The 25,411-nt window shown below is 37.5% G+C and overlaps 1 protein-coding gene across 1 annotated transcript in view; it reads left to right on the top strand.

Annotated features, from left to right (window-relative positions):
- The window catches only part of CCDC30 (coiled-coil domain containing 30), a 124,703-nt gene that overhangs the window by 28,238 nt on the left and 71,054 nt on the right, over positions 1 to 25,411 (top strand). The window contains 4 exon segments of the mRNA XM_088022852.1: positions 1,620 to 1,718; positions 21,122 to 21,241; positions 22,574 to 22,711; positions 24,671 to 24,836. Of these exon segments, the coding sequence (XP_087878978.1) occupies positions 1,620 to 1,718; positions 21,122 to 21,241; positions 22,574 to 22,711; positions 24,671 to 24,836 (523 nt within the window).

The raw sequence follows: 25,411 nt of genomic DNA, 5'->3' as shown, positions 1-25,411 counted from the left end.
TTTTAACTACCCATGCTAAACAGTAATGTTATTGCTATGATGTCAATTTAGGATCTTTTCTTTTTAATAAAGATTTAGGTAATTATTTATACTTTATTTACCAAATAGAAATTATTTCCCTATTTTATTGGATAAGTTTGAATTGTGTCACATTTTTGAACTATTTCTTTTTAGTAATTTATTGATTTTTTTAAAAGATTTTATTTATTTATTTGACAGTGAGAGACATAACGAGAGAGGGATAACAAGCAGGGGGAGTGGGAGAGGGAGAAGCAGGCTTCCCGCAGAGCAGGGAGCCCGATGGAGGGCTCGATCCCAGGACCCTGGGATCATGACCTGAGCCGAAGGCAGACGGTTAACGACTGAGCCACCCAGGTGCCCATTAATTTATTGATTTTTAATATGTACTTCCAAGTTCTGGATATATGTCTTCAATTTTAGTTTATATTCATTTTACAATCATATCTCTAGTGTCTCACACAGCACCTGGCTATACTAAGTTCTCAAGTAATTTTGTTACAAGAATGAATACATACTCATTAGGATGGCTCTTATAAAAACAACAGAAAATAACAAGTGTTGATGGTAATATGGAGAAATTGGAACCCTTGTGCATTGTTGTTGAGAGTGAAAAATGATGCTGCAGTCACTATAGGAACCAGATAGCACTTTCTCTAAAAAGTAAATGTAGAATCACTATTTGATCAAGCAATTCTGCTTTTGAATATATACCCAAAGAATTGAAAGTGGGGACGTGAACAGATATTTGCACACTCATGTAAATAGCAGTGTTATCCACAACAGCCCAAAGGCTGATGCAACCCAAGTATCCCTTGAGGGATGAATAGATAAAACAGAAGGTGGAATATACAATGGAATATTATTCAGCCTTAAACAGGAAGGAAGTTCTGACCTATGCTGCAACATGGATGAAACCTGAAGGCATTATACTAATTGAAATGTGAGTCACAAAAGGACAACCAGTGTATGATTCCCCTTTTATGAGGTAGCGAGAGTAGCCAAAATCATAGAGACAGAAAATACAATGGTGGTTGCCATGGGCTGGGGGAGAGAAGGGCAGAAAGGGGAGTTACTGCTTAATGGGCATAGAGTTTCAGTTTTGCATGATGAAAAGAATTTTGGAGATTGATGATGGTGATGTTTGCATAATAATTAGAATGTACTTAATAATACTGAAGTGTGCACTTGAAAATGGTCAACATGGTAAATTTTGTATTATGTATATTTTATCATTATTTTAAAAATGCAGTCATAAAAAGAATGAATAAACAACTGTTCAAGTTGTCTTAGTCTTTTTACATTTACATATTTAATACCAACATATACCTATATATTTAATACATACACGTACATGTATACACATGCATGATAAAATTCAAGAAGGGTATATCCCAAACAGTGTTACTTCTGGAAAGGGAAATGGGATTGTGGGGTAAGGTTATGTGAAGGAAAATTTCACTTTTTACTCTATATACCTATGTGTTGTTTGAAATTTTTTCATGAAGAATGTATTCATGTATTACTCGTATCTTTTAAAAACAAAGCAAACCACCTCCCCAACTCCATACTCCCATATTGAAAATGCTTTTGTATTTAAGGTTGGAAGACTTAAAGGAGAGATTTATGAATCTCAAGGGAATAAGCAACTTGGAAACCACTCCCCTGGGAAAACTGTGGGTGCTGAACAGAAAGAACAGGTATTTTAAAGTCTATTCTTTCTGATTTAGAATTTTTAAGTGAGTTGCATTTTTGCAGAGTACACTGAGTGATTGTGCTGATCATTTCTACTCTCCTCTTAATTGCCTATCTCTTTCTATTGCTTGGCCAATTAGAGTGGAGGAAGAAACTGGGGTAAGAAGATGTGTTACTATTCACATCTTCCCCACAGGGAAAATTTATATGAAGAACATAATGGACTATAATCTTTTTTAAAGAAAAAAAAGGGAATCTTACAAAGATACAAACAATTTGGGCATTTTTAATCTCAAAATGAAGTCAATTTATAGAATCAACCAATGATGGGGAGTGGGTAGTTGGAGTCACACTTAAAGTAATAAACTATGGTAAAGAACCAGAAAGGCTTAGATGCTGTGCACAGTGTCTGGTCTTTTCAGCATGATCAGCCTCTGAAGTGCTGGGCAAAGTGATCAACCTTAAGCTGGAATGAAGCAGGAGCCTCTATGTTTTAGATAGGGCTGTGTCAGACACTCAGGGCAAGGGGCTAGACTGCTTTGCGGGGCTTTCCTCTTACTTACCTAAGATGAGTGACATCCCTTGTTGCTGAACTTTTTTTTATTGTAGCTCCCTGGGCCCTATAGCCCAGACCTCTTAGGTATCATGGAAACTACAGCTATAGGATTCTTTGCTCTGACCCAAGGAACTAGTATCCTTCTTTGTCTTCCAAAACCCTCTTACATAGAAGCAGTGCATTTTTGTAGGAAGGAAGGGAGGAAAAGCAGAGAAGGTGGAAGAGAGAGGAGTGGAGGGAAGGAAAGAAGGAATTTCCAGGCCAGACTTCAGTAACTTTTACCAAAACTCTTTCCAAAGAACTAAGTAGTGCTCAGAATGCCTGGGTGGCTCAGTTGGTTGACCGTCTGACTCATAATTTCAGCTCAGGTCATGATCTTGGGGTCGTGGGATTGAGCCCCAAGTCAGGCTCCCTGCTCAGTGGGGGGTCTACTTCAGATTCTCTCCCTCTTCCTCTGCCCCTTCCCTGCTCACACTCTCCTACACTCTCTCTAATATAAATAAATAAATCTTAAAAAAAAAAAGAACTCAGAGTTCTCTAATTAAAAGCAAACTGAGGGGCCCCTGGTTGGCTCAGTCGCTTAAGTATCTGCCTTTGGCTCAGGTCATGATTCCAGGGTCCTAGGATCGAACCCCATGTCGAGCTCACTGCTCAGCAGGGAGCCTGCTTTTCCCTCTCCCTCTGCTGCTCCCCCTGCTTCTGCTCTCTCTCTTTCTCTGTCAAATAAATAAATAAATAAATAAATAAATCTTTAAAAAAAAAGACAAGATTTTTAGTAACCATTTTGATTAGCTTATTTATCCTTTCAAAATTGAATATTTATTCAGTTTTCCTCCTTTCCTGGTTTCTTTTTCTTTTTACTAAAATGCTCCTAGAGATCCTTCCATATCATACAAAAAAGTCTTCCTCATTTTTTTGTTAATATTTTTTTTTATTTATCCATTCATGAGAGACAGAGAGAGAGATGCAGAGGCAGAGGGAAAAGCAGGCTCCCCGTGGAGCAGGGAGCCCGATGTGGGACTCGATCCTAGGACCCTGGGATCATGACCTGAGCCAAAGGCAGACGCTTAGCCGACTGAGCCACCCAGGCGTCCCAAGTCTTCCTCATTCTTTAGAGCAGTCTAGCTTTCTATTGTGTGGATGTACTATAATTTATTTAACCAGTCTCCTTTTGATGGACACTTGGGTTGTTTCTAGTCTTTTGCACACATATGTGGGTGTTTCTATAGGATAGAGTCACAGAAATGGGATTGTGGGATTAGAGAGTAGATGGATCTGTAATTTGGGTAGATACTGCCAGATATTCCTCAGAGAGAATTGTACCACTTTCCTCTCCTTCCACAATGCATGTAAAAAAAATTTCTTAAAGAATTCACCAACTGAATATATTGTCAAGCTTTTGTGTTTTTACTAAATGATAGCTGAGAATGGTCATCTAAGTGTAGTTTTAATGTTCATTTATCTATTTATAGTGAAATTGGGAATTTTTCATGTCTAAAAGTTACTTGTATTTCTTTTATAAAATTTGCTTCATTGAAATATTTAATACAATATAAACATACATATTATAAGAGCTGAGTTCAGCGAATTTTGACAGGTGCGTACACCTATAACCACAACCAACCAGTGCAATCAAGAAAGAGAACATATTCATTAGCCTATAAAGTTCCCTCCCCCTTTGCCATCAACCCGCCTTCCAACCCCAGTCTCCACTCCACCACTTTCTATTACCATAACTTTTCTAGAATTTCAAACAAATAGAATCATCTAGTATATACTCTTGTGTTCGGCTTCTTTCACTTATAATGATGCTTTTGAGATTTATCCAAGTTGTTGCCTGTGTCAGTAGTTCATTTTTTATATTGCTTAGTAATATCCCTGTATTTGGATATACCATAAATTGTTTATCCACCCACTGGTTGGTAGACATTCAGATTGTTTTTAGGTTTTGACTGTTATAAAGCTGCCACTAATATCCTTATACCTTTTTTTTTATTCTTGGATAAATACCTAGTAGTGAAATTACCAAGTCATAGAGTAAATGTATATTTAACCTTATAAAAAAACTGCTAGACTGACAGAAAGACCAGGGGTGCCTGAGTGGCAGAGCTCCCAGGTATCGGAGCAGGGAAGCCGGCTGCAAAGACAGAGCCAAGGAGTGGGCTCTCAGCTCGGGGTTGCCATAAACTGTGATCCGGGACACAGTCGGGCCACTGCTCTTCCAGCAGGGACCCAACAAGTGGCAGATCCGGGGAGACTCCCCTTCCTCTCCCCGGGAGGAGCGGCATGGGAGCGCACCGCAGGGATCTGCTGGGTTTGGAGAATCCACACTGAGTCGGGTGCCAGAGATAGAAACACTCAGTCACAGGCCGGGTGAGCACAGAGTGCGGCTGGAGACCGGGGAGATGGGAGTGATTGACTGCTTTTCTCTGGGGGCGCACTGAGGAGTGGGGCCCTGAGTTCTCGGCTCCTCCAGGGTGGAGATTGGGAGGCCGCCATTTTCACTTTCCTCCTCCAAAGCTGTACAGAAAGCTTGCAGGGAACAAAAGCTCCCGAGAGCAAACCCGAGCAGATTACTTAGCCTGGACCCGGCAAAGGTGGGGCAATTCCGCCTCCAGCAAAGACATTTGGGAACCATGGCAACAGGCCCCTCCCCCAAAAGATCAGCAAGAACAGCCAGCCAAGACCAAGTTTACCGATCAATGAGAACGGCAGAACTCCAGCGCTAGGGGAATACAGCACATAGAATCCATGGCTTTTTTCCCATGATGCTTTAGTCTTTTGAAGTTAATTTTTTAAATTTTCTTTATTTTTTTCTTTTTCTATTTTTTGTTGAATTTTTCTTCTTTCCTTCTTCAACCAACATCTTATCACTTCCTTTTTTAAAAATCTTTTTTAATTTTTCATTTTTACAGTCATATTCTATCTCTTTGTTGTATTTAACCTATTTTTTGTATATATATGTTTTTCTTTCTTTAAAATTTTGGGATACAGTTTCTTCTAACAGACCAAAATATACGCTAAATCTAGTGTATGATATTGTCCTAGTCTCCCACCTGATCACGTTCTCTCTTTTTAAAAAAATTTTTTTCATTCTTTTTTCAAACAACTTCTTATCAATTCCTTTTTAAAAATCTTTTTAAATTTTCATCTTTACAGTCATATTCCATCCTTTCATCGTATTTACCCTTATTTTTGTATATATATAAGTTTTTCTTTCTTTAAACTTTTGGGAGGTGATTTCTTCTAACACACCAAAATACACCCAAAATCTAGTGTGTGGCTCTGTTATATTCACCAGCCTAATCATATTTTTTCCCCTTTCGCCCCCAACGCCCCCCCGGTTTCAGGTCTCTTCTGATTTGTTTAGTGTATGTTTTTCTGGGGTCATTGTTATGCTTTTAGCATTTTTTTAGCATTTTGTTCCTAATTCATGTATTCCCCTCTGGACAAAGTGACAAGATGGAAAAAGTCACCTCAAAAAAAAGAACAAGAAGCAGGACCAACGGCCAGGGATCTAATCAATACAGCCATTAGTAAAATGTCGGAACTAGAGTTCAGAATGACGATTATAAAGATACTAGCTAGGCTTCAAAAAAGTATAGAAGATACTAGAGAATCCCTTCTGGAGAAATAAAAGAACTAAAATCTCACCAAGTCAAAATCCAGAAGACTATTAATGAGGTACAATAAAAAATGGAGGCTCTAACTGCTAGGATAAATGAGGCAGAAGAGAGAATTAGTGATATAGAAGACCAAGCGATGGAGAATAAAGAAGCTGAGAAAAAGAGAGATAACTACTGGATCACAAGGGGAGAATTCGAGAGATAAGTGATACCATAAAGCAAAATGACATTAGAATAATCCTGATCCCAGAAGAAGAAGAAAGAGAGAGGGGGGCAGAAGGTATATTGGACCAAATTATAGCAGAGAGTTTCCCTAATTTGGGGAAGGAAACAGGCATCAAAATCCAGGAGGCACAGAGAACCCACCTCAAAATCAATAAAAATAGGTCAACACCCCGACATCTAATAGTAAAACTCACAAGTCTCAGAGACAAAGAGAAAATCCTGAAAGCAGCTCGGGACAAGAGGTCTGTAACCTACAATGTTAGAAATATTAGATTGGCAGCAGACCTATCCACAGAGACCTGGCAGGCCAGAAAGGCCTGGCATGATATATTCAGAGCACTAAACGAGAAAAATATGCAGCCAAGAATACTATATCCAGCTAGGCTGTCATTGAAAATAGAAGGAGAGATAAAAAGCTTCCAGGACAAACAAAAACTAAAAGAATTTTCAAACACCAAACCAGCCCTACAAGCAATATTGAAAGGGGTCCTCTAAGCAAAGAAAGAGCCTAAAAGTAACATAGACCAGAAAGGAACAGAGACAGTATACAGTATCACCTTACAGGCAATATAATGGCACTAAATTCATACCTTTCAATAGTTACCGTGAATGTAAATGGCCTAAATGCCCCAATCAAAAGACACAGGATATCAGATTGGATAAAAATACAAGACCCATTGATATGCTGTCTACAAGAGACTCATTTTAGACCCAAAGATACCTCTAGATGGAAAGTGAGGGGGTGGAAAACCATTTACCATGCTAATGGACATCGAAAGAAAGCTGGGGTGGCAATCCTTATATCAGACAAATTAGATTTTAAACCAAAGACTATAATAAGAGATGAGAAAGGACACTACATCATACTTAAAGGGTCTATCCAACAAGAAGATCTAACAATTGTAAATATCTATGCCCCTAACATGGGAGCAGCCAATTGTATAAGCCAATTAATAACAAAATCAAAGAAACACATCAACAGTAATACAGGGATAGTAGGGGACTTTAAGACCCCCTCGCTGAAATGGACAGATCATCTAAGCAAAGATCAACAAGGAAATAAAGGCTTTAAATGACAAACTGGACCGGATGGACTTCACAGATATATTCAGAACATTCCATCTCAAAGCAACAGAATACACATTCTTCTCTAGTGCCCATGGAACATTTTCCAGAGTAGATCACATCCTGGGTCACAAATCAGGTCTCAACCTGTACCAAAAAATTGGGATTGGGGCACCTCGGTGGCTTAGTCATTAAGTGTCTGCCTTTGGCTCGGGTCATGATCCCGTGGTTCTGCGGTCAAGCCCCGCATCAGGCTCTGCTCAGTGGAAAGCCTGCTTCTCCCTCTCCCACTCCCCCTGCTTGTGTTCCCTCTCTCACTGTGTCTCTCTCTGTCAAATAAATAAATAAAATCTTTAAAAATATATTGGGATCATTCCCTACATATTCTCAGACCACAGTGCTTTGAAATTAGAAATCAATCACAGGAGGAAAGTTGGAAAGAACTCAAAGACATGGAGGCTAAAGAGCATCCTACTAAAGAATGAATGGGTCAACCAGGAAATTAAAGAAGAATTAAAAAAATTCATGGAAACAAATGAAAATGAAAACACAACTGTTCAAAATCTTTGGGATGCAGCAAAGGCGGTCCTAAGAGGAAAGTATATAGCAATACAAGCCTTTCTCAAGAAACAAGAAAAGTCTCAAATATACATCCTAACCCTACCTAAAGGAGCTAGAGAAAGAACAGCAAATAAAGCCTAAACCCAGCAGGAGAAGAGAAATAATAAAGATCAGAGCAGAAATCAATGAAATAGAAACCAAAAGAACAGTAGAAGAGATCAACAAAACTTAGGAGCTGGTTCTCTGAAAGAATTAATAAGATTGATAAACCCCTGGCCAGACTTATCAAAAAGAAAAAGGAAAGGACCAAAATAAATAAAATCATGAATGAAAGGGGAGAGATCACAACTAATACCAAAGAAATACAAACAATTATAAGAACATATCATGAGCAACTATATGCCAGCAAATTAGATAATCTGGACGAAATGGTTGTGTTCCTAGAGACGTATAAGCTACCAAAACTGAACCAGGAGGAAATAGAAAACCTGAACAGACCCATAACCACTAAGGAAATTGAAGCATTAATCAAAAATCTCCCAACAAACAAGAGCCCAGGGCCAGATGCCTTCCCAGGGGAATTCTACCAAACATTTAAAGAAGAATTAATACCTATTCTTCTGAAACTGTTCCAAAAAATAGAAATGGAAGGAAAACTTCCAAACTCATTTTATGAGGCCACCATTACCTTGATCCCAAAACCAAACAGAGACCCCATCAAAAAGGAGAATTACAGACCAATATCCCTGATGAACATGGATGCCAAAATTCTCACCAAAATACTAGCCAATAGGATCCAACAGTACGTTGAAAGGATTATTCACCACGACCAAGTGGGATTTATTCCTGGGCTGCAAGGTTGGTTCAACATCTGCAAATCAATCAATGTGATACAATACATTAATAAAAGAAAGAACAAGAACCATATGAGCCTCTCAATAGATGCAGAAAAAGCATTTGACAAAGTACAGCATCCTTTCTTGACTAAAATTCTTCAGAGTATAGGGATAGAGGGTACATACCTCAATATCATAAAAGCCATCTATGAAAAACCCACAGCGAATATCATTCTCAATGGGGAAACACTGAGAGCTTTCCCCTAAGGTCAGGAACACGGCAGGGATGTCCACTATCACCACTGCTATTCAGCATAGTACTAGAAGTCCTAGCCTCAGCAGTCAGACAACAAAAAGAAATGAAAGGCCTCTGAATTGGCTAGGAAGAAGTCAAACTCTCACTCTTTGCAGATGATATGATACTTTATGTGGAAAACCCAAAAGACTCCACCCCAAAACTGCTAGAACTCATACAGGAATTCAGTAAAGTGGCAGGATATAAAATCAATGTACAGAAATCAGTGGCATTCCTATACACCAACAACAGGACAGAAGAAAGAGAAATTAAGGAGTCAATCCCATTTACAATTGCACCCCAAACCATAAGTGATGAAGTTGGATGTTTAACTATGGTGATTTCCAAACAAAATATGTAAGGTATGGTTTAACCTTGATGCTTATGGTAAAATGTGAGAGCAAAAAGATAAATTGAATTAACTGTTAGTAGAAAGGAACAACACTTGTTGTTCTAATACATTGTTATTATTTTTGCTTTATAATAATACATTGTTATTATTTTTGCTTTAGCCTATTACCTTTTAAAGGGAAAACAAGTCTTTCACATTTAACCAAATATTGACCATTACTTTGCCTAGATCCAAGTTTCTATCTGGTACCATACTTCTTTAGCCTAAAGTCAACATTTCTTCTAGTGTAACTCTACTAGTGATAAACTTTCTGGTTTTGTTTGTCTGCAAAAGTCTTTGTTTTATTTTTATTTTTTTCCCCCCCAAAAAAAACAAACCTTTTTACTGTGGTAAAATACACATAACAGAAAATTTATTATGTTAACTATTTCTTTTTAAGATTTCTTTATTTATTTTAGAGAGAGAGAATGCAAGCAGGGGGAGGGGCATAGGGAGAGGGAGAGAAGCAGACTCTGCACTCAGTGCAGAGTCCAAGGTGGGGCTCAGTCTCACAACCCGAAGATCATGACCTGAGCTGAAATCAAGAGTCAGATGCTCGGGCGCCTGGGTGGGTCAGTTGGTTAAGCGACTGTCTTCGGCTCAGGTCATGAACCTGGGGTCCCGGGATCGAGTCCCGCATCGGGCTCCCTGCTCAGCAGGGAGTCTGCTTCTCCCTCTGACCCTCCCCCTCTCATGTGCTCTCTCTCTCTCATTCTTTCTCTCAAATAAATAAATAAAATCTTAAAAAAAAAAGTCAGTTGCTCAACCCACTGAGCCACCCAGGTGCCCCTCATGTTAACTATTTTTAAGTGTACAGTTTAGTGATAGTAAGCACGTTCACACTGTTGTGCCGCCATTACTGACATCCACCTCCAGAACTCCCTTCATCTTGTAATACTGAAACTATATTCATTAAGCAGTAACTCCCCTTTCTGCCCTTCTCTCCCCCAGCCCATGACAACCACCATTGTATTTTCTGTCTCTATGATTTTGGCTACTCTCGCTACCTCATAAAAGGGGAATCATACACTGGTTGTCCTTTTGTGACTCACATTTCAATTAGTATAATGCCTTCAGGTTTCATCCATGTTGCAGCATAGGTCAGAATTTCTTTCCTGTTTAAGGCTGAATAATATTCCATTGTGTATTCCACCTTCTGTTTATCTATTCATCCCTCAAGGGATACTTGGGTTGCATCAGCCTTTTGGTTGTTGTGGATAACACTGCTATTTACATGAGTGTGCAAATATCTGTTCAAGTCCCTGCTTTCAGTTCTTTTGGGTATATACCTAGATGTGGAACTGCTGGATCATATGGTAATTCTCTTTCATTTTATTGAAGAACCACCTTACCATTTTCCATAATGACTGCACCATTTTACATTCTCACTGACAGTACACAAGGGTTCCAGTTTCTCTATATCATCATCAACACTTGTTATTTTCTATGTTTTTGGTGCTAGCTATCCTAATGGATGCAGGGTGGTTTCTCATTGTGGTTTGAGTTGCATTTACCTAAGAATGATGTTAAACATCTTTTCATGTACTTATTGACCTTCCATATGTTGTCACTGGAGAAATATCTATTCAAGTCCTTTGCCTATTTTTTTTAAGATTTTTTATTTATTTGTTAGAGAGAGAAAGAGACAGTGAGCACAAGCGGAGGGAGAAGCAGGCTCCCCGTTGAGCAAGTAGCCCAATGTGGGACTTGATCCCAGGACCCTGGAATCATGACCTGAACCGAAGGCAGACACTTAACGGACTAAGCCACCGAGGCATCCCTTCTTTGCCTATTTTTAAACCAGGTTGTTATTATGTTGTTGAGTTTTAGTAGTTCTTTACATATTCTGATTATATGAATCCCTTATCAGATATATAACTTGCAAATCTTTTTCCATTCCGTAAGTTTCCTTTCACTATATTGATGCACAAAAAATTCTAAATTTCATGAAGTCCAGTTTGTCAATTTTTTGTTTTATTGCCTGGCTTTTGATATCATATTCAAGAAATCGTTGCCAAATCCAATGTTGTAAAGCTTTTCCCATGTTTTCTTCTATGAGTTTTACAGTTTTAGGTCTTGCATTTAAATCTTTGAGACATTTTGAGTTAATCTTTATATATGCTGTTAAGGTACAACTTCATTCTTTTGCATATGGATATCCTTATTCCAGATTCATTTGTTGAAAAGACTGGCTTTTCCCATTGAATGGTCTTGGCACACTTGTCAAAAATCATTTGACCATATACATGAAGGTTTATTTTTGGGTTCTGTATTCTTTTTTTTTTTTTTTTAAGATTCCATCCATTTATTTGAGAGAGAGAGAATGAGAGATAGAGAGCACGAGAGGGAAGAGGGTCAGAGGGAGAAGCAGACTCCCTGCTGAGCAGGGAGCCTGATGTGGGACTCGATCCCAGGACTCTGGGATCATGACCTGAGCCGAAGGCAGTCGCCCAACCAACTGAGCCACCCAGGCGCCCTGGGCTCTGCATTCTATTCCATTGGTCTATACGTCTGTGTTTCTGCCTGTACCACACTGTTTTGACTACTCTGGCTTTGTAGTAAATTTTAAAATCAGGAAGTATGAGTCATGAAGCTTTGTTCTTTTCCAAGATAGTTTTAGCTATTCAGCATCCCTTGAGATTCCATAGGAGTTTTAGGATGGATTTTTCTATTTCTGCAAAAAATGTTATTGGGATTTTGATAGGGATTGCATTGAATCTGTAGATCACGTTGGGTAGTACTGACATCTTAACAATGTTAAGTCTTCCAATTCCTGACCATGGAATATGTTTCTGTTTGTTTCCTTTAATTTTTTTCAGCAATGTTTTGTAGTTTTCATTGTACAAGTCTTTCACCTCTTTGGTTAGGTTAATTCCTAACATTTTATTCTTTTTGATGCTACTATAAATGGAAGTGTTTTTGTAATTTCCTTTTCAGATTGCTTGTTGTTAGTGTGTAGAAGTGTGACTGAGTTTTGTGTGTTGATTTTGTATCTTGTTACTTGGCAAATTCATTTATTATGTCTAACTGTAGAATCTTTAAGATTTTCTACATATAAGATAATTCATCTGCAAATAGAGATAATTTTACTTCTTCCTGTCTAATTTGGATGTCTTTTTTATTCTTGCTTAATTGCTCTGACTAGAATTTCCAATACTATGTTGAATAGAAGTGGTGAAAGCTTTGTTCCTGATCTTATAGGAAAAGCTTTCAATCCTTGACCATTGAATATGATGCTCACTGTGGGTTTCTTACAAGTCTCTTATTATGTTGAGGTAGTTTTCTTCTATTCCTGGTTTATTTCATGTATTTTTAATCATGAAAGGGCATTGGATTCTGTCAAATGCATTTTCTGCATCATTGAGATGATCATGTCAATGTTCCCTCATACTTTTAATGTGGTGTATTACATTGATCAATTTCTGTATGTTGAACCATACTTAAATTTCAGGAATAAATTTCATCTAGTCATGGTGTATAACCCTTCTAATATGGTGTTAAATTCATTTTGATAATATTTTGTTGAGAATTTTTACATCGATGCTCATAAAGAATACTGGTCCGTGTTTTTTTCTTCCTTTTTGTATCTTTGTCTGACTTTCATGTCAGGGTCAGCTGGCCTCACATGATGAGTTAGAAAGTGTTTCTTCCCTTTCAAGTTTTGGGAAAAGTTTGAGAAGCATTGTTGTTCATTCTTTTTTGAATGTTTGGTAGTGAAGCCATCAGGCCTGGGCTTTTCTTTGTACCTGAGCTTTTTGATTATTGAGTCAGTATCCTACTAGTTATAGGTCTATTCAAATTTTCTCTTTCTTTACGATTCAGTCTTTGTTGTTGTTGTTGTTTTAAGATTTTATTTATTTATTTGCCAGAGAGAGAGAGAGAGCACAAGCAGGGGGATCACCAGGCAGAGGGAGAAGCAGGCTCCCCACTGAGCAGGGAGCACAATATGGGACTCGATCCCAGGACTCTGGGATGATCACCTGAGCCGAAGGCAAACGCTTAACTGACTGAGCCACGGAGGTATCCCTGATCTTTGTTGGTTTTGTGTTTCTAGGAATTTGTCCATTTCATATAGGTCATCCAGTTTATTGGTGTACAGTTGTTCAAAGTACTTTCTTCTAGGCTTTTTTATGTGTAAAATACATAGGAATGTACTTTCAACTTTTATGTTAGTAATTTGAGTCTTCTCTTTTTTTCTTAGTCATTCTAGCTAAAGGTTTGTCAATTTTGTTGATCTTTTCAAAGAACCAGTTTCTGGTTTCACTGATTTTCTATATTGTTTTTCTATATTTTATCTGTGCTCTAACTCTTATTATTTCTTTCTGCTGTGTTTGGATTTAGTTTGTTGTTCTTTTTATACTTCTTTAAATTAAAAAGTTAGGTTGTTGATTTCAGATCTTTCTCATCCTTTTTTTTTATAAAGATTTTATTTATTTATTTGACAGAGAGAGAGAAGTGCAAGCAGGCAGAGGGGCAGGCAGAGGGAGAGCGAGAAGCAGGCTCTCTGCTTAGCAGGGAGCCCGATGTGGGGACTCGATCCCAAGACCCTGGGATCGTGACCTGAGCCAAAGGCAGACGCTTAACTGAGCTTAACCTGAGCCACCCAGGCACCCCAGATCTTTCTCTTTCTTTAATGTAAGCATTTATAGCTATAAATTTCCCCCTTAGCACATCTTTCATTACATCCCGTAAGTTTTGATATGTTGTAGTTTCATGTTTCATTTTCATTCATCTCTAGTTATTTCCTGATTTCTCTTGTGATTTGTTCTTTGATCCATTTGTTGTTTAAGAGTATGTTGTTTAATTCCCACATATATATGAAATTTTCAGTTTTTCTTGTGTTATTAATATCTTTCTCCATCCAACTGTGGTTGGAGAAGATACTTTGTATGATATCTGTCTTTTAAAATCTACTAAGACTTAGTCTGTGGCCTGAAATGTGGTCTATCCTGGAGAATGTCCTGTGTGCACTTGGGAAGAGTGAGTATTTTGTTGTCATTGAGTAGAGTGTCCTATATATATCTGTTAGATATTGTTGCTTTATTGTGTTGTTCAAGTCCTCTATTTCCTTACTTATCCTATATCTGACTGTTTTATCCATTATTAAAAGTGGGGTATTGAAGTCTCCAACTCTTATTGTAGAAATGTCTATGTCTTCTTTCAATTTAGCCAAATTTTGCCTTATATATTTTGGTTGGTGATTGGGTACTGTTATATCTTATCACTGTATCAAACCTTTTATTAACTTATAATGCCCTTCTTTGTCTCTTGTAATATTTCTTGATTTAAAGTCTATTTTGTCTGATATTAATTTAACTAGCCCCGCCTTCTTTTGGTTACTATTTGCATCCTTTTGCTTGCACCCTCTTTGCATCTTTGGATCTAAAGTGAATCTCCTGTGGACGGTATAAGGTTAGATCATGTTGTGTTTTTATCCATGATGCCAATGTGTGTCTTTTGGTCAGCGAGATTAAGTACCTTACATTTAAGGTAATTATTAAAGTAGGTCTTCTGTCATTTCGTCATTTTTCCTATGTGCCTTATAGCTTTTTGTCTCCCTCATTTCCTGCTTAAGTGTCTGTGTTGCGTGTAGTTGATTTTTTTGGTAATAAAACATTTCAATTCCTTTTCATTCCCTTTTGAGTATATTCTATAACTATTTTCTTTGCAGTTATCATAGGGATTACATTTACCATCCTAAAGTTATAATACTTCACCTTGAATTTGTGCCAGCTCAACTTTAATAATATGCAAAAACTCTGCTCATTTACAGCTCTGTTCTCACAAATTGACATCTTTATATATTGTGTATCCAAAAACATCTTTATATATTGTGTATCCAAAACATGACTTAATACATTACATCTTTATATATTGTGAATCCAAAAACATGAATTAATAATTGCTTTTTAAAATGTATTGTCTCTTAAACTACATAGAAACCAAATTATGGAATTAGAATGAAAGTTCCAATAATACTAGGTTTTAGGCTAATAATGATTTTTAAAGCAATATATCAATCTCTTAAGTCATGTAGAGAACCAAAATTGGAGTTTTAAACCACTGTCACTATAACACTAGATTTTATCATTGCCCATGTATTTCTGTTTATCTCTTCATATGGCTTTGAGTTACTGTCTGGTATCTTTTCATTTCAACCTGCAGAACTCCTTTTAGGATTTCTCACAGGGTGGGTCTAGTAGTGACAATCTCCCTCAGTTTTTGTTTATCTATGGATGTTTTAATTTCATCCTCACTCCTGAAAGGACAGTTTTGCTGGATATAGAATTCTTGGCTGACGGTTTTTTTCTTTTAGCATTTTGAATATATTAGCCCACTGCCTTCTGGCCTCCAAAGTTTCTGATGAGAAATCTGCTCATAATCTTACTGAGGATCTCTTGTAAGTGACAAGTCACTTCTCTCTTGCTGCATTCAAGCTTATCTCTTTATCTTTGGCTTTCAGTGGCCAGATTATAATGTGTGGTGTGGGTCTCTTTGATTTCATTCTTGCAGTTCAGTGAGCTTCTTGGACGTTTATATTCATATCTTTAAACAAATGATCATTTTCTTTTGTCTTTGATGGCGACCATGACTGTGGTCCATTCCTTGTTCTGTAACCCATATATCCACCGGGAGGAGGCTGATCTGGGATGCAGGCACCAAGACAAACCTAGAATTGCAGGAGAGTTATTGGGGGTGGTGCCTGAGAAGGATTAAGGAAAGGACAGCCGTGGGCTAGCAAAGCCTTTAGATCATGATGCAGGTCTGATATCTGTTAAAGAAGGATAAGAAAGGAAGATTGGATAGGAAGAGCCTCAGACTGTGGTATAGTTCTGAGGAGTCTCATTCAGACCAACAGGGCTTTGGCACAATGCTAACCTGTGAAGGAATCCCACATTAACCAGAAATGGCCAGGACTTAACATCCCCACCATGCTCAGTCGTTCATTGGAGGCTGCCTGGGAAGAGTGTGCCAAGTTCTTTCCTGAAGGGAGAGATACTTACCAGTGGTGCACTGCCATGTGGCCCTCTGTATCACAGAATTCTTAACGGTAGAAAAGATCCTTGTAGAGTAACTGGCTAATCCACCTCCCTCTATGATAGATGTCATCTATGACATTCTGAATAAATGAGTATATGTCATATTTTAAAACATGTTTAGAAAAGATCATACATATCCCTCTCATGTTTAATTTTAAATACCAGAAGTTTTTTCTTTGTCTAATCTCAAACCTCTAGGCTGTGGTATAAACCAGTTTTCTTGATCTTGTCATCAAGATGTGCAATATGTGTGGATTTCTAAAATAATACTAAATAAACTTTTGCCATCAAAGTTCTCTCTTGATCTTCTGTGAAGAAAAAGATTCAAGCTTTCTTGATCGAGTTTAGCAGCCAGGCAATGGTGATATCGCTAAGTATTAACTAAAGGATCATTCTCAGCTGTGGAATTGAGTGAACTGAGTGCTGTAATCAATAGGTTAGGAGTTTCAGATCTTGATCCAGGGCCATGCTCCCTTTGGCATGGATCTTCAACTTTTATGTGAGTGTGTGGGTGCCTCATGTGATCATTCCTGGTCTCTTACTACTTTACTTTCTGTTCTCTACAAAAAGGAAGTAAGGCGATGGAAACTAAGATTTCAGTGCCTACACAATGTTGAAATGACTCTGCTGTGGGTTTGATATAACTCATTTAATGTTAACGTAACATTCTGGGAGATAATTGCCATTCACCCTGCTGCATAGGCGAGGAAATCAAGATCACAAATTCATAAATGTGAAGATTTCAAATTTCAACTGACTGCAAAACCCATGTTTTTGCCACTGTGATTTTCAAACTGTGTTTCAAGGATCCTTGATGTTCCACAGATGCAGAGCTCTAGGTCTTCTGCCTCCACATCAACCAGAGAAGCCTCCATTTCTGGGCACCCTGTAGACAGTTTCCCCATAAGAATTCTTTTGAAAATAAATGGGAGGGGATGACTTTAAACGGACAAATAATTTAGAAAACCAATCCCTTAAATTGTGCAGGCTCCTCAAGATAATGACCTGTATTCCTTACCCATTTCTATATGCAGACAGATTTACCATTAATTAGATCATCTTAATGCTGCTAACATGCATATTCTCAGAGAAAATGCTTAAAAAGAAGAAATGCTATGTATCTGATAGGAATGATAATAGCCGGGGCGCCTGGGTGACACAGTCGGTTCAGCATCTGCCTTCGGCTCAGGTCATGATCCCAGAGTCCTAAGATGGAGTCCCACATAGGGCTCTCTGCTCAACTCCCTCTGCCTGCCACTCCCCCTGCTTGTACTCTCTCTCTCTCTGTCAAATAAATAAGTAAAGGTAAATTAAAAAAAGGAATGATTATAGCCACTATATGTTGAGCATCTCTCATGTGCCATGATCTGTTTACATAAATCTCAAGTAATCCCTGTAACAGCCCTCCCCAAGGTAAGTAAGGATATTCCCATTTCATAGTTGAGAGAACTTAAAGGGACTGGAACAAAGTGAGAGGCAGAGCTAGGAGTTATTCCAGGTTTGTCTGGACTTAGAACTGATTATGTACATCATATCAACTCTTTTTATGTTTAATTAGGGAACGTGTAGTACATCATTAGTTTTTGATGTAGTGTTCAACGATTCATTAGTTGCATATAACGCCCAGTGCTCATCACCACACATCATGTCAGCTCTTACGAGGATTTATGGGGGGGGGATTATATAGGAAATTAATTATACCTCATGGGGGTTACCACATGCTCCACACTGAGCACATAAATCGTGTCCACCTGGAGGTGATGACTGGGCATGTTGCATCCATCCTCCTCAGTGCCCGCACCTGCCGCCCTCTGGCCTGTGTCTGTGAGAGGGCCCAGCATCGTGCAGGCACATAGTGGGGGTGGCAGTGGCACTTGTCATCCTGTGCCTGGGAGGCACAGTTTGCTTCAGAGCATGAGATGATCCCCACCTTTGGGGTAGTAGAACACTGAAAGTGGAAAATTCTGAGCTGTTACACCTTTCTCCAGAGTCGTTGGTGATTACCCCATGCCAATGAGGCAATTCCCTAGCGAGTCTAGTAGTGCTTCCCTTTGCTTACTGCTGCCTGACAGGTGAGGTTGAATCAGCTATCCAGAGCTCTCTCTATCCCACCACTCATTCCTTATACTATCCGCTGCCCCTCTGCCCCTCTGCTGTTTTTCTGTGTTAAACTTTGTTCACCATGAAGTACACAAAGGACATACTTGCCTAAATGCATCACCATTTTTAGTATGCCGCAAATTATGTTAAATTTCATATATATATTCTTTTGAAAAGCTATCTTTTAAAAGTCATAGCATTAAAATACATGACATTCTTATATGAAGAAACACAAAGGAAAACACAAAATGAGGGGAGTTTTCACATTTAAGAGTTGAAATGTTTCTCACACTTTGCACTGAGGCATCTCAGGTGGTATAAGGGTGGAGCCAAGGACATTCTTGCCTTGATGCTGAATGCATCAGCATGTCATGTGTGGACATGCAGAAACATTCATCAGGGTAAAACAGGGGCTGGTGAAGGGGAGAAGCTGCTCTGAGGAAAAATTATACCCTTTCCTATATCCTTGTCCAGTGCTGCTAGGAAGTCGACCTGATTCTTAACCAGGTCTTTTTTCTATACCCCAGACAGGAGGATTTGTAAAAGTTTCACTGGGGGGGGGGTGGTTTCAGCATCCATTTTTCCAGTTGCCTGTCCCATTCTTTCCAATCCATCTCTTCCTATTTTATGAATATTAAACACAAGAAAGGTAAATTATTAGGTAAATAAATTACTAAACTAATAAATTAATTTTTGAAAAACTTGTTGGTTAATTTAGTACATATCTGGCAGTAAATTGTGAATCCAGAAGGACAAGCAAAGCCCCAGAATACTTTTCTCCAAAATGTAATTAGGTAAAACTTTTTGGTGGATCAACCTTTTCCTCTTCAGCTCATGTAAATGAATGTTTTTGTCTCTGAACTAAACTAAAAACTTAATTGAAGTTTCTTTTGAAACCTAATTCTGAATAAAAGTAATATCAGTGTTGGTTTCTTCTATTTCTAAATTACATCTAAATACTCAGAAGCTTCTTTTGCATATGGTTTTGTTACTGGGCCAATCTATAATAAAATGTTACTTTTCAAAAGTGAAAAAAAAGGTACATTACCAGCTTAAATCAGGACAATGAGGATCCTGTGTATTTTTCTAATACTTGGTTCCTTTGGTTCAGCTGCCAAACAGCAGTGAGGGCTCAAACACTTAATAAAGCAACTCTCCAAAGGATCCAAGACCAGACAAGAGGTGAAACTGGTTGGTATGGAAAGTTTTCAAGGTGTAGCTTCAGGGAAGGACACTTAAGAACTATAGTTTTCAGTATTTTTAAGAATAACATGTGTATGTATGTATTTTAACTGATGATTTATTTGGATTAAGATTTCCCTCTTTGAGCCCGAGTTATCAGTAATATAGGAAAACACCAGAGAAACCTGTATGAAAAGTCAAGAGACAGTGCAAGTACAAGATTTGAATGAGGTAAGAAATAAAAAGGTAATTTTCAGTGATAGCTGCTAATACAGGTGAGGCAGACTCCATAAGGATGCTTAAGAATAGCTGAATATAGGCAAAGGGAGAAAATACACCCCCAGGAGTGGTAAATCTATATCCTGTGATTGTGATCAGTGGTTACAGAAAGTCTTCCCAGGAGTAGTCAGGAAGGAGCCCACTGAAAATGTATTTTGGATAAACTAATGTGTTGAAATTGTAAGGATGGTTTAAAGGTATTGCCTTACAACTGAGTAAATGTGAAAATTCAGAACCCAATAACATAAACTGCCATTTACAGAGCATTTGCCCACATGTGCATAGGCATCATTATCCCTATTTTTCTGTTGACGAAACTGAGCCTAAGTTAAGTAACGGGCTCAGTTTTCCACTGTTGGTAAATAGAACAAAACTGGTAAGACTTTTTTCCCACAAATCATTCTTGGTTTTCCCAAGTTGGAGAATAGAGACCTATCAATTTCATGCTGCTCCCTGGTAGGCTGATACAAACAAACAGTTAGCTCACCGGACAGGTGTGCTCTGACCGTCAAGAAGGGTCTGCAGCTTGATGACAGTATTACAAGAATTGGCTCAGTTCTCAGTCTATAGCCACCAAATTGCATTTGACCTCAATTTAATTTCCTAATAGGTTTTTGTAACAAGAGAAAATATACTTTGGCAAATCCGAATAGAGTAGATATTAAAAGTAAGGACTTACTTTTGAATCCCAGTGCTCTGTGATCTTGGGAAAAATATCTAATATATCTGAGACTCACCTTCTCTGTAAAAAAAAAAAAAAAAAAAAAAAATATATATATATATATATATATATATATATATATATATAGTAGTTCCAATTTCGCAGGGGTCCTGGGAAAACAAAATGAGATAATGCAAGTAAATCATGTATAATGATGTCTGACACATGGCAAGCACTAACTAGTAGTTGCTCTCATTATTGCAATTATTATTATCAATTAATCTGGAATGATTTTAACAAGACTTTATATTTGGTAGGTGCTTAACAAAATACATTCAAAATCTCACTTCATTCCTACTCTGATGGTTATAATGTATCTAGAACAAGTATCAGCTCCATTTTACAGTTGAGAAATAGGCTCAGAGAGAAAAATGTCTCTTACGAGCTATGGTACTATGAATTACTTTTCCCAGCTTCATATCTCCCCTAGATGACTAGATAATTGAGTTAGATGGGAAATTATTATTATCAGAATTTATAAGAAACATGATTAAAGTATATAGAATTAATTATGTAAAATGCTTTTTGCAGATTTTGAAAATGAGCCAAGAAAAAATTGAAATCTTTGAAAGTGAGTCATCAGAAGGAAGGAGAAGGCAATTGACATCCGATTTTAATATTATACAGAAAGCTTTGAAGGTTGAAAGTGAGGTATTTTGCCACTCAGGATGTTATTTCCCTCTTTTTGCATTCCTACTTTAGGGATTTCATGTTACCATTTAGTTTGACTTTAAAATAAATCGTAGCTATAGAATATGTGTTTCTGTTAGTAATAATGGGGTGAGTGTCCTTTCCACAAGCTGAGTTCCAGCACCAGCCAAAGAGGGGCCTTTAAGTAGCAGGTATTTGATTATTATGGTGGTCATAGAGTCATGGACTTGTCTCTCCTTTTAACTGCTTGTCCTACCATCTTGGAAAGGTCTATCAGGAGACAACCAGCCTATATTTGGAAGAGAGACCTGGAAGTGAGTCCATGGAAGTCTAGATCACCAATTTAGAGGATGGTGACTCTTAATCAGTTTGCAGGGTGGGTGACAGCCAGTGCATTGCCCCAAATCCCATCCTGATGACCTACAGGAATTTTTAATGCAATGAGGTAGGAAACTGATACCCCTTGCCCTCTTCCTGTGGTTTTGGGTGGGCACTCTCTATTTTCTCTCCTTTTTGCCCAACGCCTTCCTCATCAACACTCTCTTCCCCTTCTGATTTCAAGGTTTTGGGAAAATACCAAGTAACTCCTCTCCTAAAGTAAATTTCATATCACCTGTTCCCTTCATAGGGCACCACAGATTCTCAGGTCCTAGTCGTCCACCAACCAAACTGTATGTTCCATGTCATCAGTGTAGAAATTTGATAAGAATCTACATATAACTGAAGTGTTTGCTCTCACGGATATAGAGCTTCTGAAAAATCAGAGGCTTAGAGGAAACCCTAGTTGATTAAGTCACTGAATATACATTATTAAGTAAGGCAGCATAATTTGTAGTTAAGAACACAGAGTTTGAAGTTGGTCAGACAGTTGAATCTCAGCTTTACCACTTCCTAGCTATGTGAATTTAGGCAGGCCACTTATACTCTCTGAGCCTGTTTCAGTAACCCAACTGCATGGGGTTGTCACAAAATTAAAGGCATGGTTGTTTTGTAAAAGGTAACTTTAAAAAAAGGTACGTGTTAAAACAGGTAATATAACTAATGCAGGAGTTGCTGAAGAATTTACCTCTCTAGAAGCCTTGCTGAAAGTAGGAATGACTCTAGAAGTCCAGTGAATGATAGAAACCAAAATGCTCAGTTTAATTAATTGATTTAAGTAAACTTTAATTACTAAGAAAGTAGTTCTTCCAGAAGAATAAGTTGGAATATTTAAAACACAAAAAATTTGTGAGAGTCATTTCAAAGATTCCTCTTTAGAACTAAGTATTATATATTTTATGCGGAAAGTCTTATTTTATTTATTATTATTAAATATCTCTATTTCTTAATCAGGGATTGCAAAAACCAAAGTCAGAACGTAGATGCCTTTATAACGAAATTCAAAGTCTTCCAGGGGCATCAAGAAACAGAGACTGTTTTTTAATAGCATATAACCTGCTACAAAGAGAGAATTCTGAATTAGAAACAAAGGTGAGACTGAATTAATTATTTGAATGTTCAGTGTTTGACTTTATCTTTTATTAGGATAAGATAAAAGGAAATTAATTTTCAGGAAGAGATGACTTGGAAATTGGGGTTTCTTTTATCAGTATAGAATAAATTGCCATATAGTGTAGGTTATAAGCCAAGCTGCATCTCAGAATAGACTTCAACCAGTACTTCACTCTTAGGATTACTCTGTGAATTTTTTACTTTAAATCAGTTTCCCAACAGCTTAATTTTTGGAGCACATATTATAATGTAAAAGGTTTACTTAAAAATAGAACTACCAAATGATCCAGCAATTCCGCTATCTGGGTATATACCCAAAACAATTGAAAACAGGGTCTTGAAGAGATAATTTGCACACCCATTTTCATAACAGCATTATTCACAATAGCTAAAATGTGGAAGTAATCCAAGTGTTCATTGATGGATGAATAGATAAGCAAATTGTGGTATGTACACACAATGGAAAGTTATTCAACCTTAAAAGAGGGAAATCCTGCAATATGCTACAACATGGTTGAATCTTGAGGACATTATACTAAATGAAATAAGCCAATCACAAAAACACAATACTGCATGATTCCAATTATGTGAGGTACTTAGAGTAGTCAAAATCATAAAGACAAAAAGTGTAATGGTAGTTTCAGGGGCTGGGGGAGAGGTCGAGTTAATTATTAAACAATATAACAGGTATAGAGTGTGTTTTATAAGATGAAAAGAGTTCTGGAGATAGATGATGGTAATGGTCGCACAACAATGTGAATGTATTTAATACCACTGAACGGCACACTTAAGTGTATAAGGTTAAGATGGTAAATTTTATGTTATGTGTATTTTACCACCACACCCAGAATTCAAAACAAACAAAAGTTTACTTAAATGTCTTCATCCTTAAACCTTCAAATCAAAGCATTTTTTTTCAGTTATACTGAAAATTAGGTTCATACTCAGAATTAGGAAAATGTTTAAATATCCTGACCCCAATGTGTTCCCCAAGTTTAAAAATGGCTGCCAGACTAGGGTTAGATGGAGAGGTTGCCTGCAGGGTGATTCCTGGAGTCCCACTTACCATTAACTACTCCTGGCTGAAAATTCTCTTCCTCAGTTACTCTTGGTCTTGATTAAAATGGTAGGAAGGAGTGAAGGCTTGAACACACAATTAAAATATATTGGGTTGTATTTCCATACCACATGTGAAATGGAGGACTAAGTCCAGGCCTCATTTATCCTCTCTGAAGTTGTTATCCTGAAAGCAAGGTGCAAGTTGTTGAGGGATTGGGACATAGATCAAATAGTATGTGACCTAGGGAGGGGAAGGTCCAGAACATGGGTTTGCTACCTGCAAAGGTGGATACATGGGGCACATCCTATAACTAAGCTTTATTTGTGGGACTTTGTCAGCAAAGTGAATTATCATCACACTGTACAATTAAAGGATCTTGTCTTATAAAATATCACTGGACAGCACAACACAGAAGATGAACTGAGGCAACAGGAATATAATGTAAAAATGAGAGATCCAGATCACTATCCTGGTAATCTGGCTCTCCCTTGTTCTCTCTTTTAAAAAACATTTTATTTTGAAATAATTTCAGACTTACAGAAAAGTTGCAAAAATAATACAAAGAATTTCCATGTACCTTCACCCCTTCAGTATTAGTATGGTACCACATTTGCTTTATCACTCTCCCTCTCTCTCCCTTTCTCCAAAAATACCCTTCTTTAAAAATCACGGATTTATGCATCCTTATGCCTATGGTAAATGGATTAGATTACATAACGACCCCAAAGTGTTAAGTTAAATTAGAAGAAGACTTCAAATAGGATGTCAATTTATATTAATTGTCAATAATTATTTAAGCATTTAATGGACTCAGTGTACTTTCTCATAATTATATATTAGAGTATACAAAATAGGTTATTTGTCTTCTCACTTTACAGGTCTTGAAGGTTTCACAAGAATTTGAACAATTAAATCATTTTATTGTAGGGAGAAAAACTGCACCTGCTAATTTAATTACAAGTGAACATATCTGTAAAGATCTTGTGTCTAAACTACCAATTTTGGAAGTAGAGATTCAAAGCCCAAAGGAAGAGAGGAACTCTGGTAAATTGAGAAAGTCCCATATCACATTAATTATTTGGGGGGTACAATTACTGTATTTGGCTTGATCATTGTAAGAATTTGACATTCATTTCCAAATGATGTGAGTGGAAAAATTAATTATAAGCAAGCATTCCCCCAAGGAGTTTGTCTTTTGATATATTATTACATTTTTAAACCTTTTCTTGCTTTTTAAAATAAATTTGTGCTTTTTGTGGAAAATTTGGAAAGCATGGAAAAATAAAAGGAATGATAATAACCCATAGTTTCAGTAGGGAAATTTGTTAATGTCCTAACTTAGACTATATTCTGCCAAGAGGATTTTTGCTGTTTTTATTTAACATTGTATCTGATAATCATTTTGATAACCTTTTCTTTCTTCCTTCCTTCCTTTCTTCCTTCCTTTCTTGTTAATCTTGCCCTCAAACTCTTGTATTTCTGCTTTTTCAACAGAAGTATCTTTCACAGCTTTTGAGACTTTTGGCTAATGCATTACTCTGCTTTGGCACAAAAACTAATAGATGCAATCAAATTTTGTCTGGGCAAAATCCTAGAACTAGATCATCAGAAGAAACAAT

This window comes from Eumetopias jubatus, unplaced genomic scaffold, assembly GCF_037043125.1.
Source record: "Eumetopias jubatus isolate StellerSeaLion01/CBP00866 unplaced genomic scaffold, mEumJub1_p1.0 scaffold_4, whole genome shotgun sequence".
In the NCBI taxonomy this organism is placed as follows: Eukaryota; Metazoa; Chordata; class Mammalia; order Carnivora; family Otariidae; genus Eumetopias; species Eumetopias jubatus.
The sequence above is the reverse complement of the archived record's forward strand: the minus strand, read 5'-3'. Positions and strand labels throughout refer to the sequence as shown.